Source organism: Melospiza melodia, chromosome 3 (assembly GCF_035770615.1).
Source record: "Melospiza melodia melodia isolate bMelMel2 chromosome 3, bMelMel2.pri, whole genome shotgun sequence".
In the NCBI taxonomy this organism is placed as follows: domain Eukaryota; kingdom Metazoa; phylum Chordata; class Aves; order Passeriformes; family Passerellidae; genus Melospiza; species Melospiza melodia.
The window spans coordinates 56,323,911-56,346,359 of NC_086196.1; the positions used below are offsets into that span (position 1 = coordinate 56,323,911).

General features: G+C 36.7%; 1 protein-coding gene across 1 annotated transcript in view; it reads right to left on the bottom strand.

The window, feature by feature from the left end:
- The window catches only part of CRIM1 (cysteine rich transmembrane BMP regulator 1), a 174,969-nt gene that overhangs the window by 49,753 nt on the left and 102,767 nt on the right, over positions 1 to 22,449 (bottom strand). The window contains exons 5-7 of the mRNA XM_063151875.1: positions 20,859 to 20,980; positions 7,992 to 8,174; positions 3,337 to 3,534 (exon numbers count right to left, since the gene is read on the bottom strand). Of these exons, the coding sequence (XP_063007945.1) occupies positions 3,337 to 3,534; positions 7,992 to 8,174; positions 20,859 to 20,980 (503 nt within the window). The remainder of the gene's footprint in view (positions 1 to 3,336; positions 3,535 to 7,991; positions 8,175 to 20,858; positions 20,981 to 22,449) is intronic.

Genomic DNA, 22,449 nt, shown 5'->3' on the forward strand with positions numbered 1-22,449 from the left:
CAATCAAATGGCTGACAATCCATTTAAATTCCTCTTTAGGAAAAAATGAGCCTGGAATGTACTTCATTGCTTGCAGCTCCATTAAAATGTACTGCACATCTTTTTCATTAGAATCATTACAATCAAGGGATTGATTTCTCAGCCAGCTTCCCAACCAGGACCTGTTCCCACCACCCCTGCAGGTCACGGACAGCACAGTGAGCATCAGCAGCAGAACTTCATCAACAGAAACAATGCTCAGGGAAAAAGAGTGAGAAGCTGATTTAAAATGGGAAGGAGCATTGCTCCATGCAGCTTACCTGTTTAAGAGAACAGAGATATCAGGTGGCTGGATGATGGAAGAAACAAAATAGCATTTTTGATGGGACAAGGTTGTCATTAAAATGATCAAACGAAAATTTGGGAAAAATCAGTTGAGTGAAGGAAGTAAAAGTTTTTAACTGTCTTCCCAGGGCATGCATCCTTCTCCAATTCAGCCTTAGAACAAGGAGAAAACCAGAGAACAGAAATCTAAAGAAGGTCCTTGCCTACTGGGTTAGCAAGCAACAGCGGTTTTGTAATGAAAGCAGACAGTACTTGTTTCCTACCCCACACATTAAACTCCAAGTAGAAACACTACTAATCTCAGATTTAAGGCTTAAGACACATGAAGCTATCTGACCTTGGAGGTGGGCCAGAAATCTACAGCTCACACACAACTCCCTGCTGCCATCAGCTCAAACATTACCTTTTTAAAAAAAAGCAATTGTAAGATCCACATTCTTAATGTTAAAGGCAGACAGTGAACATCCAACATTGTTATTTTTTCCTAATGTTCTGGGATTTTCTTAATGTGTGCTTTCAAAGAAAAATGTTAACAGATTCAGAAAGATGCACAGGGCTCATACTCCAAATCAGGTAACACCTTGCTCTCATGTGTCTAAATACATTTATTCAGGCTGCTCATCACAAGGCATAATGGCCTTGGACGTGTTTAATGCCCCAAAACATGACTCCAAGAGATTTGCTGGTACCCTTGATGGTTCATTTCTCCTAGATTTTTTAATTTGTCATCATTGCAAAATAAGTTAATAAGTCTAAAATTCTGAATAACTTCTCACCAAATCATTCAGAGGAGATTCTTGCAAACTTAATTTTTTAAATCTTGGGTTCTAGCATCTGAACTCACTACTGTGTTTTAACAGTCCAGTATTTTTTTGATCCTTGAAATAATACCATATCTCGATTCCTGGAATTAAATAATTTGTAATAATAGATCATAATAATTTGGTTTGGTTGTATTTGTTCGCTGTGGGAGAGGGAAGGGAAAAAAGACAGGATTCAAGTGTTTTCAGATGTTCTCTGACCACTGGTACCTAAATAAGCTGAAACTTTGATCTAGCACGAACTAGAAGCACTTCTACTAATTGTAGGTTTCACAACTTAGATAATTTCATTACCTTTTGATAAAAAAACCAACAAAAAACACCAAGGCAAATGTGATGCTTTTAAGCTTAACAATTAAAAAGTTCCTCAAAATACCATTCAGTATCACTGCCTTCCAGATGATACCCTCAAAACTAGATGACTACAATTAAGCATACATCATACAAAGGCTAACATGACAAACAAATAGGAAGGCGGATTATTTTTTAATAAGACATAATTTAGATGACACAAGGACCTCATTTGAATATTGATTCCACAATTCTATTGTGTCAGTTTTCATCCATTTGTACCATAAGTATGATTGTACTTCATATGTCACTCACCCAAGCACCAAAACAACTTTTATGGACTTAAACAGTTGTAGCTACATCATCTTCTAAAAGTACAAACATGTTATTGCATAGAATTTTGCAGCCTAGTCCAGAGGACCTAAATTATGTTCTGAGAGCACTGCAGAGGCATTACTGTGGTGTGTTAATGAAGCACCAGCTCGTTTATGTTGCAACCTTTAGCAATGAAGGATGGAAGCCTATGCTTGATCCTGTGTTTGCTTCCCATGGTTCTTCATAATTAGCTTATATATATATATGCATTTAATTGAATTATCTCTCATTTATTTTCTCCAGTCTAGAAGAGGAAAATAGGAAAATAGACACATTTGCCTATCCTTCCCTCATTAGAGGAAAAGAATCCTCTCAGTGTATTAACATGTTGAGAATACTTCCATCAGCCTCTCTTTCTCTCTGTAAACCTTCCCAAGCTGGCTCGGACACCTGGCTAATGAGGGGTGACAGCACAGGCTCTGTGATACCCATCCTAAGGTGATCACTGGGGATTAACAGCAGATAACCTGCTTCCTCACAGCGACAGTAATTCCGTGCAAATAGTGCAATTCTATACAATTCACTGCAGCTTTTACACATTGTATCAAACACCTTCTTCATACCTAGTGATGTGAATTCTGGAGTTAAAGAGCACCTGCAAGAAATCCTTATGCTCCTCAGATTTTTCCTAAAAACTAAGTATCACAGTGAGCTTACTTGGATGGATACTGCAAACAAGAAGGGCCCCGAGACACATGTAGATATACAAAATTCTTTTTTTTTTTAAATCAGAGATGGAATGAGAAAAACTTGTAAGTGCCAACTCACTCAGCACCCAAAAGTGTTTGTTTACTGTGAATATAGCTCTAGGTCTAGAAGAACCATTTCTAAATTTATCTGGTGTTTTTCCTGATGAACAGTTATTCCATAAAATGCAGCTCTAAATGCACATTTACATATGCAATTCAAAATATTTTTTTAATGTCTCAGTTTGCAAGTCTTCACATTTTCATCGTCAGGGCGGGCAAGCACTTTACCTTATAGTTAGGTTAAATCTCAGTCAGTTATACCGTATACATGTATTTCCACAAACAAATGAAAAAATAATTGCAAAGTTGAAGAGTTAATCTATCTCCCAGGTAATATCCCATTTTGTAACTTTCACTGAAATAATTATGTCCAATATCCAACTATGTTGTACAAAGAGATTTTTAGTTGCGACTAAATGACAGTGATGAAGAAGAAAACATGAATAATCCTATTAACAGTAATACGTGTCGTAACAAACATTTTGACCTTCTAACTTCTCCCATTTTTATTAATAATGCTTAAGGAAAGCTAAGAGAAAAATTTGTAAATAATGCTGATCTTAACCACCCCTTTATGTCAAAAGAGTGCCAGGATTGCCAGCATACAGGCGTAGTCAAACCACGCTGATGTTTTCTGCCCTCTGTAGTTATTCAGTAACCAGCCAATGCCACACCAGTTTCTTCAATCCTCCAAAATGTTAAAGCGAACCAAGACTTGCCAGGAAATCAGCGACCATGGCAGACCAAATCCAAGGGAGGGGGAATAGCACTCCTACCTTCACAGACGGGGCAGCACTCGCCGGGCACCTTGACAGGGTTGAGGCAGCTCTGCCCGCAGGCGGTGGCCACGCAGTGCGGGTCCCCGTTGATGCACTGGCAGAACGTGCAGTCGTCCTCCCGCCAGCGGTCCCCGTGAGCCTGGATCTGCCCGTTGGCATAGCAGCCAGCAGGGTTACTGACTGGATAAAGTGGGTCTGAAATGAGAGCAGTTGCAAGAGAATGTGTGTTATAATTAATGCTTTGATTTTTTTGGTTTTGTTCTTCAGGACAAAATAGTTCTTGGATCTGTTGATTCTTGTTTTTGTACCAACATTTCTAAGTGACCCACTGGAATGACTCCTGTCAGCACTGCAACACTCTTTTGCACTATGAACAAAGATGAGGCCTCTGGCACATTTGTTGCTGGAACAGGAAGAATGCCTATAAGCTGCACCTCATCCTAGTGTTGGAGATATACTACCTTTTTGAACAGAGTCAGTGTAACAGACATCTTTTCATAAAAATCATTTCTTTTACGATTTGTCCCTTCTGGGAAGCTGGGGCCCCAGAAGAAAAATGTAAACAATAATTATCTGCTGATGTGAAATGCAATAGGTGCACCTCTGACTGGCTCATGTTCCATGTTTAAAATTAAGGGCCAATCACAGGACCAAGCTCGGGGACAGATTCTCAGAGAGCTCTCTTGTTTTTAAGATTCTAGGTTATTCTTAGCTTAGCAGCTTCTGAAACTTTTCTCTCTATTCCTATTAGTATAGTCATAATGTATTATATATCATATATTAATAAATCCAGCCTTCTGATCATGAAGCAAGATTCTCGTCTATCTCTCTCACCCTGAAGAACCCTCACAAGTCACTGCAATAGAGTCAGATTCCAATTTCATTTCAATTAAAGTTCTTGTCCCTTGAAAGCCACAATTCCCACTTACCTGCTAGCAGTCAAATTAAGATCTGGGTATTTAAATAACAGAATTTTAGGAAGCATACTTCGTGTAAGATTTCTCCTTAAGTTCCATAAAAGTCTGTATATGCTACCCCATTTCTGGAAATAACAGCAGCTTTTAGTCTTCAGAAATAATAGTACTCCAGAGATGTGGTAAGTTGCACTGATATTAATAGTTAAAAAGATATATACATTATGTGAATGTATACAGATTATCATGGTGCCTAAGAAAAGGTAACTGTCAGGCTCAGAAATGAAGTATCTGAGGGTGCACAGTGAGTAGGTCAGGTTTGCAAAGCAAGCAACACTACAAATTACATAGTGAAGCAAATTTAATATATTAAAAACAACAAATATACCTGAAAACATCATTTTTAGCAGACATCAGATAAGCACAAGTGATTTATTTTAAGTTAAATTTCTTGGAGTGTTAATATGGAAGGACTTGGGAGAAATAAGATGGCCTGTCTGAAGGAAAAAAAAGGCTTGAATGAAACTTGGATTATTTCTTTAGAGTCTCATCAGTCCCCTTTGGAAGGAAGATAATGCATTTTGAATGTAGATAAAACCTGTGGCAGTGCCAGTAGCTGTTGTCTTATTCAAAGCCACTTTATGACACTCCAAACATTTGGGGTGAAATGGCACACAATGTCATCCCCACCTGAGCTGTACTGATATTCAGAATTTTAGTAAAATTATGATTAAGCCCGAAACCAGGTTGTTGTGAAAATAATGCATTTAAAAATTAAAAAATTAAAACGCTACCTAAATTCTTAACTTTGCACCTTTGATGTTGTAGAATCATCTTGCATCTGTAGAAACCAACATACAGGTTTTTGACCTTGTCAAAAATCAAATCATACACAAAGAAATGAAGTGAATTTTACCATTCAACCTATGTACAGGATTCTGATTGACAGAGGAATACAGAAAAAACACAGAAAAGGCAGACCTGTGCTACTTGCAATAGTCTTCTATGCAGCTCAAAGCACAAAGTTTCAGGTACCCTTAAAAGGTCAGTAGCATTTAAAGCTATAAATTACATCTGCTAATGCTGATATAGCCTATAGAACTTTGAGAAAGAACTCCTCCTGGAGTTAAGCCAAGAAGGGCTTTTGCCTGTACTACACAATTCACACCAAATTTAGTACTTCCCATTTTAGAATTCTTGGGGAAAAAAAAGCTTTTTTTTTTTTTTTTTTTTTTTTTTTATCTTTCTAGAATCAAGTAAATATTTGCAGGAAGCAACTAATCACCTTGACAACAAGCCATGAAATACTCAACAGAAGAAGAGCAGGTAGAAAAAAATGCCACTTCTTCAACAACTAGAAAAGCATGAATGAGTGGGCTGATTTGTTCTGCCCATTTAAAATACATGACCTTGTTAATTCAAGTGTCAACTTTACCCAAGTTATTTAAAAAGAGACCAGAGCCATCTTTTTTTTTTTTTTTTTTGAGTGTTTAAAGGAACCAGGACAATTATAATATGTTAATGGAACCAGCTGTCTAGGCTCACTTAAAAGAATGCACTAAATCAAGAGGGATTTCTAGTAAAAACCACCATGTACCTTACTATCCAATTGTTCAGAATTCAGGAGTCAGACTTCCTTCATTTAGTGCCATAACCCTTATCAGAACAATACACAACAGAAAGAAGCAAGCCAAATAGCACCAAGTGATTTGATGAAGGACCCTGTAAACTTGGTATTAAGCCACAGTTATTATTAGATATAAAAAAAAAGACTACACAATAATGGCATAACATTATCCATTTTAGTCTTACTAAGGACCTGTCTTAAAGAAGAAATTTCCATTGCAGACTAATACACACGAACTCATCAACCTGAAATGAAATGTTATCAGGTTTTTTTTCTAGTCTAACTGAACCGTTGCAAGAACGGAGAAATCAAAATTTTATTGTGGTATGATGATATGACAGAACAGTTTATTGATAAATAATAAGGTAGCTGAATATTTAAATCATCAAAGAGGATAAAGGACATATCTACATCTGCAAGTCCAATGTGGAAAATCAGCACCTATATCTGAGTATGACAGAGAGGACAGATAGAGCAGATATATAGATATATTTATACATTTTTATATCTATATATATATAGTCACTATGATTTCATAATGCCAAATCTTGGAATATTCACATATGAGAAAAAATAGTAATTATAGTAAATGAACCCAAGAGATTTTATATATTTTATGAAGTCAGCAGCTCATACAGCAGTTTGTTCAGGAGTGGATCTGCACTTACTTGGCGCGTTCACCACACCAGACACAACTTCTCTAGACTTTTTTAATCTGTCATTAAATGACAGGATAGCAGAGATTTATTTTTTTCTTAGAGCATGAAGGCTCTTGTAAATGTAGGTACAATTGCACCAGGAAAGACCCAAAATCTAGGATCCTGCCTTCAAGTATAGTCAGCAATGAATGTCTAGCCAGGTCTTAAACTCAGGGCAAACATGGACTGGTACTTCTCTGGCATACTTAAATCTACATTTGCATTTCAGTTTCTCTACATGTGAACACCAAGTGTTAACCTGATACAAACTAACACTAAAATATGCAAAATATACACCAAAACAAAAAAAATTACAAATACTCTTTAAAAATTATTTCCAAACTTTCCCACCCGATATTTTATTATCCAGATTAAGGGTTTAAATCTCTGAAGCTTTCAGTAGCTTGTAACAAAACAAGCCATTTTTCACCAGATTCTGTGCTGAGTGAGAAGGTCCAGCTCTTACAGCTGCCTCTATGAGATGTATTTTTATGAGGTGCATTACATTCTAATTCTCTGCTTGGAATAAAGCATGACTATATTGGATCTTTTGGCTTATTTGCTCCTGCAAAGAACTGCAGGAATAACGAAGTTAAGGAGACTGCAAAGTGTTTGAAAGTCACAGTAATTGCTAGAGTCCTTTTCTCTGAGGAGAGGTGATTTCACAGGTGATTTCACTAATTGAGAAAATATTCCTAAGTCCACATTTAAACTAAGGGACTAAAAGTGTTTCACAGGCCTTTTGCCTACCTGATGGCCATAACCTGATCCTCACTGAGGCAAGATCCAAGTGCCCAATACCACCCCTATCTTCCTCTGCTGGAATTCTGGTTGTATTCTGGCAGAAGACTACTCCAATGCTTTCTAGAACAAGCAAGAGGGTCAATGTGATAGGCTCCCACAGAGCCTTTTTTAGGAGGACTGCAGGCCTAGCAAAGCTCTCAGCAGAGCAAAGGAGGATGAGAAAAACATTGACATCGGATTGCTGCCCTATTGCTTCGCTGTAATTGTAGAGGAAAGAAGTTGTGTGTATCACTCTAGCTAAACAGAATAAGAAAGAGGTTGCAAAGCAAACAAAATTTGTCTCAGGGTCACAACTGCATCTCTGGGGATACTTGTCTAAATGTCTGTACTGAAATTAAAACCAGCTTTTTATGTCATTTGTCAAGAAGGCCCCCCAAAAAGCACTGCACACTTGACCATGTCTAAGAAGTAGTGTCAAGGTCAGAGAAGCACTGCAAAGAACATGACAGCACATTCAGGCACAAATGTAGAAATAAACTGAGTTATGGAGGAATCAGCAAACTCCAGAAGAATGAAAGCTCAATGAGCTCATTGCTCATTTCCATTGAACAGGCAAATAGAAAAAAAGCAGCAGAATTAAAAGCAGAGAGGATTAACAAGAGACTGTACCTTCACAGACTGGGCAGCACTCTCCTTCTGGCACATAGTACCTGTCACAGTGTAGCTCACCACACTGGGCAGAGAAACAAATGGAGACTCCCCCTTGGCACCGACAAAATCGACAAGCATCCATCCGAAACATGTCTCCATCATAATACTCCATGCTGTTAAATATGCAGGTTGGCTTCACTTCTGAAAGAAGAAAAAGAAAAAAAGTGTTTTGCAGATATTGTTAAACAGGAAATAGTTAAGCTTATGGTGCTACTGACAAAAACAGATATAAAAGAGACAGCTGATTTTTCTTTCATTTTGTAAACTCAAATACAATTCCATTTTAAGAACATGGTATATTTTATTTTCTGTTCAACAATGGATGAAAATGAAATGCTGTTCAAAATAACCTTCAGAGCATCTGTCTACAATTATAAATCTCAGTTAAGAAAAATTAAATCCTGGAAAAAGGCTGCAATGCTGGTACTTCTTTGTAGGTGCTAAATATTTTTCATCCTCAATGAACCTGAAGCTACTTCAAATTTTAGCACATGAAAAAATATGCCCTTCTGTTTTAAGAAGTCAGTTTCTGATGTTAAGTGTAATCCTCCTCTCTGTAGCACTTGGTACTCAGGTGGATAAATTGCACTAAAGCTGTCCAATTGATAGTTTAAAAAACCAACCAATCAAAACCCAAACATTTTGTGACTTTATGATCTGTTAGGCAGAACTGAACACTTATTTTTTTCAGGCAACCTGGAGCTGTAATAGCCAGCTCACAACCAAACTTCTCACAAAAAAAAATCCCAACCCTCAATTGTAATAATAGTTACATGATCACTTTAGCATTTCAAAAACATAAGGTCAGTAGTTCTTGTATGCCTCCATCTACAGCAGAGCCTTGACAAAAAATTAAAGCCAAACTTTGTGGGAAACTAAGAGTTTCTCAAAATTTTTAAGTGTTTTGGGTAAAACATTGCTCATTTACTTTGTTAACATTCAAAAAAAGGAAAAAGATGCTAATTAAACCAATGAAACAGTCTGCAGATGTAATCAGCTTTTTCTCATCATTATTACTATTTTATACCAAAGACATTTGGTTCCAGATTATGGAAAAATCTACACAGCACGTATACATCACAAGGTCTTCACAGAGGTTTTGACCTTGCAGTTACCCCACATTTATGAACCCTCCTCCATCACCTATTTTACAGATACTGTTAAACAGGAAATAGTTTATGTTGCTATTAACAAAAACAGATGTAAAAGACACAGTTGATTTTTCTTTCATTTTGCCCGTTTCATTTCATTTTCAAAGCCCACTCAGTTCAACCAGCCAACTGATCCCCCCACTTCCACAACACTGTGCAGCTCCATGGCTTAGAGCTGAATCACTGTGACTCAAGACACTAGGAAAAACACTCCAAATTTATGTTCAACTATAGTACTCCACATTAGTCATTAGGAAATCATGACTTCACACTATCATCATTATATTACTCAATTACTTAAGCCCCATCCCTCCTCTCCACTTCAGAATAAAATTTTGGCCTCCTATGACACTAGCCCAAAATTTGTGAAAGCAGCCACCCAAAGTACAGCAGTATGTAGTCCACCATGCTCTTCCTTTCAGAAGCTGTAAATCTAGCAGTCTGAAAAAACATAGGTTCTGCAAACAGGAAGCTATTTATTTCAGCAATAACATCAAATACCGTAGGTAAACCCACCATGTTTCATTGCATTTGAAGCAAACAGCAAAGAAAAGGGACAATTGTCCATGTTTCTGATTTCTGTAGAACAGATGGTAAAGACTATTTACTTATATATGTAATGCCTAGTCACCTAGAGTTGAAAACTGTGACCACTTTATGGTCAGGTGATTTTTCTTTTGCTTCATGATCAATCTCACATGGGAGATGAAATATATTTAAGTGAAAAATCAGCATTTTCAGATTCCTTTCAATCCACCACAGTTTCGTGAACTTCTGGGAGCTAAAAACTGAGTTTTTCTTGACAATGACACAGTTTTTCTTTAAAACTCTAAAGCATTTCAAGGACTTCTTTCAACATATATTGTGCTCCAGCCTTGAGTTATTTGAAATGATTGTAAAGCACTAGAGTTGAAACTTGGAAGTATCCAGAGCAATGTTTGATTTTTACATGCCTGTTCTGTCTTCAAGGCATAATGTAGAAAGCAGCATAAAAAATAAAAGCAAGAGGAGGAAATACCACTGTGTCCAGGAAAACAGCTATGACCTCATTAGAAAGCAATTCACATAAACAAACACTTGAGAAATATTTCAAGTTTATGCAGCTCAAGCTGTTAGTTTAAAAACCTTCTCAAAAAGGAAAAGTGCCAACACAAAAGGCCTTTAATCCATTTGCTTCTGGCTTCACTGTTTTGACTGCAGCTTTCCAGATTTTTACTGATTCCCCCATACCTGAAGAGTAGAGATGAATTCCTGCCTCATCAGAAGTAGAAACATCATCTCCCATTAATTATTGTTATTTTTAAATGTCCAAACAAGACTATGCAAGTAACTGAAAATCCTGTAGGGAAACAGCATGTTTTATTCCTACAATGCAAACCACTGTAGAATTTCACTACGTGTGTATTTTTAACATCCTCTCTTATGGTAAGTGTATATATCCAGACTAACTATAGACCTAAGCCCATGCATCCAGCTACAAGACAAGGATTACTTTTGTTTGAACCATCTGTAAGACTCCAGTCTTGGGACTGAGTCAAGGCAAAACAAGCACTAAAATGAAGAACTCTAGCTTTAGATACTCCAGGTGGAAGCCTGAGTGAGTAACACACAGTGAAATAATAATAATGTGTTTCTTCCACCACAATATGCTGAAAGATCTTCCAATTCCCATTTTTTTCTTGTTGTTTTTTTTAAAGTGCCAATTTTATTGCCTTATTGATGTAAGTATGACAGGCACCAGGGGATAAAAGAACATAAAGGTAACATTAAATAAATGCATCTTTTCCTTAATTCATTAATTCATTGTTCTGCCAAAAAAGAGAAGACTGCTGGTAGGACTCCTCAAGCTTCAGTGTGTCACAAAGGAATTCAAACTGCCAAAACCTCATAGCACAAAGCAGTTAAATATATCTGAGACTCCAAATCCTGTTTGTGATGCAGACTACCACAACAAAGCAATGGGCATGAGACACAGGCCATGGCTTAGTGAGCATGAATTCAATGTCTGCTAGCTCTCAGATAACCCAGTAATACCAGATCGATCCAGCCCAAGCACTGACACACAGCTGCCCATCTGAGAAAGAAGCCAGGACAGAGGGGATGTTCTCCAGAAAGATGCAGGGTTTTTTCTGGCAGTGGAAGAACAAATGACATCTCTGCTTCTATATAAAGTCAAGCATGACTACAATTGACTTGATTTGCCATTAAAGTTCCTGCCACAGAGTTAAAAGAAAAATAGTTCTGACACAAATGTAGCTCTGCATGGCCGCAGCCTTTTTGTTCTGGGAGTGAGAGCCCAAAAAGGTGGCACGAAACCCCACAGCCTCACACTACATAAACAGTGATAATTTCTCAAACCTTTATCACCAATCTGAACAGCAAAGGGACACAATCTGTTTTATTAAATTATTTTTCAATGGTACTTTACCTCCTGCATGTAAATCTAATGAAATACATATTAGTTCTATGGGCTGAACTACTCAAAAGTAAAAATTCTGTTACTGAGATTTCTGTAGTTTCCTAATACTTATGATTTTCTTTAATTCAAGTCCTGGAACAGCTCAGAAACACATGCAAGTGTGGCAAACCATCCCTTGCAAGGCAGCAGTTCTGCACGGTCACACCAAGCACATGAGATGCCTCAGGGCATCAGCCTCTGTCGGCAAGTTTGGGCATTTTCTTCTGTAGTATCAGAAATTCCAGCTCTCCCAAACCGGAAGCCAGATTCAAAACAATTTTCTGTTGTTCCAAGGATTAAAAGATTCATGATTCCAGGACTTGAAATGTTCCTTCAGCATAAAGAAGTATTTGTACCAGAGCCCTGGAAAGAACTTGGGTAAGTGCTGTGAACTTTCTATTAAATGAAAGGGAAGGAAACAGAAAAATTTGAATCCTGTGTCTGTATAAACAAAATACAGAAAAGATTTCCATTTTTCCAAAGCTGAGCTGATGGAGTTTAAAAAAGATAAGGTTACGTGTCATAGGAATTGGTCCATAATAATGTTATAATGCCACTGTATGCTGTTGCTGCCTTGCCAGCATATAAAAACAAGCTAGGTAGAAAAAACTTTGGATTCTTGCCCTTCAGGTTGTGCTGCTTGTTTTTCCTAAGCAGCATATTCCTTACTACTGCAGTATATTATATTGCAGCATATTCCCTATTAACACAATTACAGAACTGTTCTGAAAGTCCTTTGGTTGTGCATATTCTAAAAAGGTCATCCAGAAACAGAGAAACCAGAATTAAAACTGAAACTATTATTTGTAAATGAATGCATTTATTTATACAATTACTTAAAAATATTTTCTCAGCTTAAAGGAATGAAATACTATTTTGTGGCAACTACAGTCTGTAAAAGAAATTAAAAGATACTTGGGATGCTGAGAAAACACAAATTCAGCTCTCCCTGATACATCCCTGCCTTAATATTTTCTTTAAAACCACCAGTAATGGAATTCAACCTACCTATTAAACAACTCCACAGTTTGATCGACTGTAACACAGCAAAAATCATGGAAGGGGTAATTCAGGTTAGACAGAAACAACAAACAAATGGAAAGGAAGCGTCCCCTAAGTTTCATTACATTTCTCATCTTTGAGGTCTCATGTTCTACATTTTTTTTTCTATCCTCCAGTACACAAATTTCTTGCTAAGAGGAGTCATCCTCAGGACACCTCAGGGTGTCCCTGCCTACATCCTCTCTTACAAATAAAATGTATGCCTTTCTTTCAATTTTAATTTTTCTCCATCAAGTCATGTGTTTTAGTGTTTGATTGGTTCTGTGATTTTCTACAAGGCTATCCCTCTTCTTTCTCTTAACTCCTTCTAGAAAATTAAGTGCTGCATTTTAACATCCTGCAGTGCTACTACTGGAAAATACCAGGAGAACACAGGAGGAGCTGGGGCCACAGAGGGTGGTGGCTATGCTCTAAAACAGTGACAGATTTTCTTGATGAATTTGCCAAACAATCCTTGGAAGCAAGACATGTTCTTCATAACAGAGGAATGTGTTTAAATCCCAGTGGTCTCTGTCAGTCCACCACAGGAGAAAATACATGTTGTGATCAGGTTAGCCATAGGCATGTCAATAGGGCACAGACATCTGAAACAGCACCACTATTGGGCACTGGCACAGCCCATCAAGCATTGCCAGGACACTTGTGAGAAGCCTCCAGTGCTTGAGAGAAGTTAAAATTGCAGGGGGAGGAAAAAAAAAAATCTCCAAACCTGTAACACAGGGCATGGTCTGGCATTCTAACAGGTCTAGCCATGTCTTCCATGTTTTGAGAAAAATACTGAATTCTAACCTTGTCCTTTAAAGTATTGGCAACTTCATCCAAGTTTAAAACTCCAGCAGTATTTGAGCCAGAATATTACTGAAGATATTAGTCTACCAAGACAATTCACTTTGGCAAAAAACCATTACTATTTCACCAAAGTAAACACTAGAAGTATATACTTAATTTTTTAATTATTTTTTTTTTACTTTAAACCCAGAACTGCACCATTTGACATCTAATATTTTTTGTATATGCCATATCATTTCACAGAATCTATACAGCATCTTGTGTTTCATTAACCAACAATAAATAAATGAAATAGACTTTCTCCTTTTTATTTTAAAAAATAAATTTGTTTTTAAAACTCAGACTCTACTTCCCATTGAAAAACCCTCCTGCTCCTAGTGAACGACTCAAGGGTTTTGAGTCTGGTTTCACACCCAGCTGTGGTCCTGACATTCTCTACCCTGTCTCTTTTATCTATTTATCTACAGACTACTTTTCACCAGGAATTTTGGGTTGCCTGGCCTTCAGTTTTCTTTGTTTTCCCTTTCCCTCTTGTTTTAAAGGTAACTGGTAATGACTTGCACTGTTTCACACACTTTTCCCAATTTGACTACGGCAAGTATAATACAGGTTCAGAGGATCTAAAACATTTGACTTGGTTTGGCAGACTCGCCTTTTTCATTATACTAGACCAAATTCCCATCCAGCTGTGATTAGCCATGATTCTCAAATACCTTTCAGATGTTCTGACTGAACTAAAAACAATAAACCTCAAAACCAAACCTCAGCCCACAACAACTAAATCTCTCTACCTTTTTGGTATCAGATTGTCCTCCTTTAATGTTAACCTTACTACGTACCAAACAATTTGTTATCTTTTTCATCTCACAAGATGCATTTTGCATTTAATTTTTTAAGCAGCTGCCTATTTGAAGTCCACCATCAAAATCTGTGGTTTTGGATGGCCAAAGAAAAATATGCAGTACTGCTCAATTAGTATTAGGACTGTTTAGTTCTCTGCTCCAAGACAGACTATTACCTTGCTCAAATCCTTATTTCTTTAGAGCACACACAAAGTAAGTTTAATGAAAGTGCAATAATGACTGCCAAAATTAATGTAATAAAATGGTAGATGGTGTTTCTGAGGTACTTCACTTGGACTTAATTCCTCCCTCTAAGGTGAATATTTTCCTTGCTGACCCTATATTCCCCATCAATTCCTTTCAGTACTCATGGATTCTCTCCTTAGAAACAGGCCATTGTTACTTCCTTTTAGAAATAATGGAATTACCTTTATCCTTTTCTGCACCATGATATTAATAATGCAATTGCTGTGAGGAGCAAGTGCACCAACAGGTGACAAGAAGTGTGATTAAAGAGGATTTTTAATCTCTTCTCTAATGCAGTACCACTGTATAGAGATGCAAGTGTGAAAATAGCCAGAAGGCACAGAGTAAAAAGAAATGCCTCCTTTAGTTTCTCATTTGAGGAGATAAACTTTAGTCAGTTTATCTTCTCAAATAAGAAAAAAAAATTCACAGAAACAGTTATAAAACACTGATTACGAGTCACATCAAGTGGTCTTACTTATGTAGGAGATCACTTCTGTACCACCATGGAATCATCAATACAGCCTAAACCAGCAGAATAGAAATGGTCAAAGTCTCAAGTCCTGGGGAAGGTGTGATTTGATCTTCCCAGGACCAATGCCAGTTATTTTCATGCATCCATCATCCATCCAGTAGTCCCACTTTCAATGGATAGGGCAATGAAAGTCCACACCTCAACTCCCAGGGAAAATGGATTGGGACTCCACAGCCATCCTTGGCAGAGCTGGACTCTAAAATCACAGCTCACACACGGCCATTGCAGAAAGCAGCATGGTCCCCTTGACCTTGAACCATGCTGACACATTGATGAGGACCACTCAAACACGTAATGCATCGTATTTCACAAACCAATCAACAATATATTTTGAAGTAGCCGTTGTTTTCAAGGAAACTTACTGAGAAGTGAAAGCTCTGACTGACAGAAGGCAGCAGCTGCAGGATGCCTGGTAATTGCTCTCTCAAATTTCTAAGGCCCAGCTCACAGTCAGTATGTGCTTTAAGTGCAACTTACATTCAAGGGATCTATGCATCAATACCTAATTAGAGAACAGGCAAGTTTGGATACTCACTCTTGTTTCCAAGCGCTTGAACTCTTGCTGCACATGCAGCTTTTAATCTCTTTAGACTCACTTGTTGATGCTTGTAATTGAATGCAGAATCAATTTTCTTTCCTTACAAGCTCCCCATGAGTAAAAGCAGAACACCAGGATTAGCAGACAGAAGTCCTGGTAAATAATATATTTTGTATGGATCAGAAGAAACTAGCTTCTGTAAAATACAGGAGTTTTTGGAAGACTACATATCTTGGGAATCTCTCACTCAATTCTCCCCAAATAAGTATCACATACTATCTAGTATTCTCTAGATGAAAAGCAGTTTTCAGGTAAGTGCAAGTGGGGAAACTTCATGGCGTAGTCTGCCTTTATACAAAAGCAATACTGACTCTCACTTCCCCTGAAACAGGGCAGTAGAACCACAGAACAGACAAAACCTCTTTGTTCAGTTTCATACAGTAAGATGAAATTATTTGCTATAGAGTTCCCATGTTGCCTTATTTCCTTTATATCGACTTCACACTTCTCTGAAATGAGTACATTTGAGTATGGATGTAGTCTTCTCTTCCCTGAAAACTTTACTACTGAACAGCACTGTGCAAATCTCTGATTCCCATATGCAATAAGCAGTGATGTATTCAGTTGGCATTCAGTTATACCTCTAGTGACACTATTTTATGGCAGCCAGAGATTTAAATTTAGAAATTCATACTTCTGTCTGCTTCAGGCTAGAATTGTGTTACATGCACGAAGTAGGGCTTGCACTGATGGTCATCAAGAATATAAGATTAGGAAAAACAGCCAGCCAGCCATCTAAGCACAGATGACTGACAAAATCATATCACTACTGCATTTTAAATCACTGCCAATAGTTCCATAGAGTTGCAAGGTTTGAGTTAAAAATTAAACAGTAAAGACCTTTCTCCTGACAAGGAAAAAGAAGCATAAAGAAATAACATGTTTCAGCCATCATTGTTGTCTGAGCTGTCATTTTGACATCCAAGGACCAGGCAGGGTATACTCAGGGATGGCTCATATACTCATCCTAGATAAATCATGACAAAGGAACTTGATCGTGTCAAAAGAGAACTTTGGATTCCTTCCTACCACCATTTAACAACACAGAATGATTTTCCTTACAAAGATGCTTCCCTTCAAAATGAAGGAATCAATGCATGCCTTAAAATTGACCTTCTCAATTGACTGACCTTTGGAACAAGAATCACATTCTAATGACAGCAAGCATTAACTGTATTAGTGAAAACTTTTAAATATAGCAGTGCTCTAAAAAGCACAACTTTATGTCTCTAGTTGTGTAACAGTTTTATGTGAATACTCTGATATCTGCATACATTCATGATGTTTAAAATATCACACAGAACTATTGTAATCTATCTGCAATATAGTTTTTTTTTCTTCTCACCAATAAGAAAGTTGTTCTCAGGACTTTATAAATTTTTTTTGGTATTAAAAAATCCCCAAAAAAGTTTGACATATGCAAAGATTGGACAGTTACAGACAATAGCTACTTAACAAAAAGCTCCAATTAAATGAAAGGATCATTTTCCAAGCAGGAATAAATGTTATTTCGGTGATTTATAATGTCTATATAATTATAGAATAAACTATGAGAAGCAGCAGATTGCATATGATGTAAAACATACGGACACACCCAATACAAATCTGAAGCAGGAAAATAAAGACCAGAGTATTGACTTACTGTTGTATTTATGATCAAATAACACCACCATTACAATCTGCAAAAGAAGTAATTACTGCAGAAGCTTATTTTGCCACAGATTAATATGCTTTTCTTAGAAAGACCAACCAAAAGCTAGTCTGAGACAGTGTGTATCAGGAACAAAGATAACCACACAAAATCTATATATATATATATATATATTGTAGACCTCCTACATCACTTTTACATTAAATCCAGGAAAAACACATGCAAAAGAATAACTGATCTGTCCCCAAACTGTTGACAAACAACAAAGAGAACATACTGTAGAGTCTCTCCATGACATGTATTTTGCATCCATTATTAACTATCCCCTCAACATTGGCCACTGTTATTCTACAGCTACAGCAGATCTCACACAGTAAAGCCAGCCTACGCATACTGTGAACATGCAATTCTGCATCTATCACATTAGCACAAAATTGCAATAAATACTGCAGAAGTCCAGCCTGTTTTAACACTCTGACCATAATTAGGGTTACCGAAATATAAAAATTGGATTTTTATGCAGTCTACATACAGTAATTTGTAATGGATACCCTTATTTTAGGGTAATGATGATCAGTATTCTTCCTGACTGCTCCCTCCCCACCTCTGGCCAAAGGAATTATTTAATTATTTTAATAACTTAGTTCAATAGATATTACAATAGCAGGAAAACAATACTAATGTGAGTATGCACATTTCTTTTTTATTCCATCCTCTTGCTTGTTTTCAGAGGTTTTCAAACACAGAAGTAACTAACAAAACTTGTTGGTAATGCTGATTATACAACTTCCCCACTTACCATCTATAAACTCATTAAATTGCATTTGATTAAAACACATGCTTTAAAAAGGCATCTAATCCTAATTGGAAAGGACGAAGATAAGGAATTCAGCATCCTCCCAGGAGTTTGTGCCAACAGCTAGCCACCCTCACTACTGAGAACAGCTTGTCCCAGATCTTACAGATTTGAATCTCCTTGCTTTGAAGGCATTTTTTTTAATGAAGCAAAGAAATTGATCTAAGCCTATCACTGCAAGATATTTTCTCCATCTGTTACTGATATCAATTGTATTTCCTCTGCACTTGTTAGTATTTCAAAATACTGCAAAAAAAAAAAAAAACCCAGAACTGAATATTGAATTCAACTATCAGTTTCACTGAGAACCTTCCCCCCTCCTCTTCATCTTAAACTGACAAAAGTAATGGTAGGGATTTATTGCACACATACACACACATGTACCAGTTTGTCATTGCATTAAACATGAATCTAGAAGTTCTTGTCAGAATTAGTTTTCTATGAATTTAGAGCTTGCAGAGGGCTTATTTGTAGTAGTTGTCCCAGAAAAAAAAAACTCCTAAACACGGTAAAATACATTTGAAAAAACCCTGAATTATAAAGCAATGCAGATTATGTTCTATGACTATTCTGTCTTCTCTACCAATGATACGCCACAAAATACAAATGTCCCACACTCATGAGTAGTTTCACAATTGCTCACAGATTGTTATTAAAAATATTGATCATCTTCAGGTTTGTAATTATTTCTTCTTTCTATAATGGAGCATCATTAATAACTGCACCTGAAGGTTTGCTTGGAGCACTTTAAAATCATGTCATACAGCATTAGTTTCTAAAATGTGATGGTAGCACTAAGTAACATAATGACAAATGTGATTTTCTAAAAAAAGTAATTCACTTTTCTGACCAGTTTTCTCAGGATTATTTTCCTTTTTTTAAAGAGGAACTTATTGAAGATAATTTTGATACTGACTGGGGATATATTAAAAATTATTTTTAAGGACATATATAAGACAAACCTAAAAATCTTAATTTTTTTCCAAGCCGCCCTTTCTGCTTCCCTCTGTAGCACCACCTCCCCTTCAAAAACTCCTATTTCTTCTTCCAATTTACTCTGTATTCATAGGCTATTAAAGTACAGGAAAGCCTGAGAGGTAAAAAGGTATGTTGATCCAAAAGCAGCTTGGATCTTTGGAGTGGGCTACACTGCACAATAAGGCGGTGATGCTCAGGGCAAAAGTGCTAAAGACAGTCCAAATTCACTGTTACCAATGAAAAATTAACCTGACTTCTACTTGGAAATAGGACATGAAGATGTCACCAAAAAAAGTGGGAAACTTAAACAGCTCCATCTCACACCTGCTACACTATATAGATTGCAACATTTTAGTCAGCAGTATTTAAAAATAACATGCAGGTTGCAGAGAAGCAATTAGCACGGTGGTTTGTACCTTTGAGACAGCCTATTGGAAATTGGCTCTCTATTTCTTGCTCAAACTACCAAAGTAAATCCTGAATTAAACATTGCATTGAGGTGTCTCACACAGGTAAAACAGATTCAGAAATGATACTTTATCAGAATGAAACAAATATGAAAAAAGATGAGTATTACTTCAGTGTACATAAACAAAAAGTAGATAAGTTGCATTCATATCATCTTACCCAAACAGTGAAAGAATTACTCTAAAAGCTAATGAATCTGTGACTCTTCATGACAGAAATTCTTTTATTCCTATGGGAAAACTTAATTTTTATATATAATATCCCATTATATATACTATTATTTTCAATCAGCATTTGTGTATTTCAAATATTGATATGTGTAAATAACACAGACCTTCTCCTGGAGAAATCTCTCTCTCTCTCTCCTTTTTCAATAACAATTGCAAAATAAAGGCTGCTTCAAACATTTGATACACATAACACTAAACAAGATCAAATATTGCTGGATAAATGTTAATTAGTAAATACTGCAACAGTTTGTAATCTTTAATGGTCAGAAATTATTATGCAATCCTTCAAGAGTATTTTCCCCCTTACCAATAGTAAAATGCCATTTCTGCACAATTCACCACATACACAGCATTTACACATATACATAGCATATATATACAGCTCTATATACAGAACAGTCCTTAGATAAGAGTCACTCACATGAAAAATTTAAGGTTTTTAACTATTTTCTTAACATTTAGATTGAGAAGCAAAGAATGATAACAAATATATTCCTACACTGTCTTATAATTTCTAAAAATTGTACAAGTGTGTTAAAAATTACTTTGAATTTGATTCTTAAAGCAAACCCCATAGTCTAAACAGCATGCCTTCACTTAAGAGTGCTGCCACAAGCAGCTGTGATGTTAACAAAAATTTCACTTCTAGAAGGCCTCTAGTGTTTGCTACTGGCAAAAGACTATATTAAAGACATGCAGTGAGGGAGTCTTGCTAAAACTGTAATTCCCTGAGTCAGAGAGAAAAGTGCTTCAGAAAATAAAGCAGCGTGACAACTTCAAAATTACAGCTTCCCACATCAGTCTCTTCACCTAAACTTCCACTTCCTTCTTACTGAATGAAATTCAAGAACATTTATTCTCTTAGATCTTGACAACATAATAAGAAAAAAACCAAATTCCCAGCATCCCCCAGAGAGACAAAACCCCCTCCTGCTGAGGTGCTAGGGCAAGTTTCACATACCATTGACACATTCAAAGACATCGCAGCACTTGCCGGGCGTCCCGTCTCCACGCGAGACGATCTGGGGCACGGAGCCCGCCTCGCACATGGGGAAACCACAGAGACCAGTGAGACACTCGCATCTGAAACCAAAGAACAGCAAGGAAACACCTGTAAATAAAGGAAGCCATGTACAAGGTGAAGGAATAAGCAAGAGAAAAATAAAGTCAGAGCACAAGGTAGAGCTTTGGCATGTTCATGTCTTAGAATCATCTTTTATTAACTCAACAACCAAGATATTTTATCAACCTGAAGGGTTCTTTTTAACTATCCAAACTCTGTTGGCTATCAAGCAAACAAAAAGGTGGCAGTGTGCAACACCAATGGCGGTCTTCTGCTCTGTGTAAAACTTTGAAAACTGTAATAACTGTGTTCTCCAGACTTGCAAAATAAGGCTTCTCCTCCAATTCTGTCTTGAATTACCAAAACTGATGAAACGCTAATAACAGAAATTGCATTCACTCATCAGAAGGGTGTTCTCTCATTAAGAAACCAAATTATATCCAGCGTAATCTTGGGAAAAATTAAAGAGAAAGGAAGACTGGAATCATTAAATCTAAGCTGAAGGAAAATAATTGGAAGTTCTCTTTTGGTGTTGATGGTGGTGCAGTTTGCAGAAGGTGAAACCAATTACATGTGACGCCAAATAATGTGGGAAGCTAGGTATATTAAACACTGTGGTTAGTTTTGGATCATTCTAAAAGGACTGCTTTCTCCATGTAAGTAGTATTTATCTGCTTGTTTAAGAAAACAGCCTAATGAACTGGGAGATATAAAATGTAGAGAAACAATAGTCAAGTTTGCTTCCAGATTCTTTGCTTTATGATTAACATAACAGTTTAAAAGTCAAACACTTAAGAATTTTGATAAGTTGACATTTAACAGAGTTCTTGCCCTGAACAATGAGCACATTTTAGGGATAAGCAGCAATGATTCCGGCTTATATAATTATGCTTAAGATTCCTGCTTAAGAAATAGAAGATCCTGCAATTATGAGTTAAAGAACTAAAAACTCTACTTGTTAATAAACATTTCAAATATTTTAAGTATCCCAAGTATCCCAATATTTTAAGTAACCCCCACATTAAACAACAAGAAGTGGCATCAACCCTTACTGCATTTCTTACTCTTTATGCTGAAAAAGCAAGAAGTTTGGTTCTTCTGCGCCATGCATGTCTCCTTAACTGCCCAACAGCCATTTCATCTCAGATCACCATCCAATGAATGAGGAAGAACCACCTCTCAACAGAGAGGTTTTTAATATCTTTCCCTATAACCTCATCAGTGTTAGATAAAATTGTTATGTTCTCCAGTGTAAGGTAGTACTCAAAATGAAATTTGCAAGAAATACAAGTTAAGTCAAGGAATCTCACAGAACCTTTATTAAACTATTTGAAAAGGATTTTTTAAATACTGCTTTACAGAAGCATGTTACTGTAAAGAGATAAAGTCAGTTTCACAAATAATGCTAAATACATCAAGATAACTTTATGTGCACATATATGCTACAGTATAGCAACAGCTTTAAAGCAGGCACTTGAAGGTTTGGTGT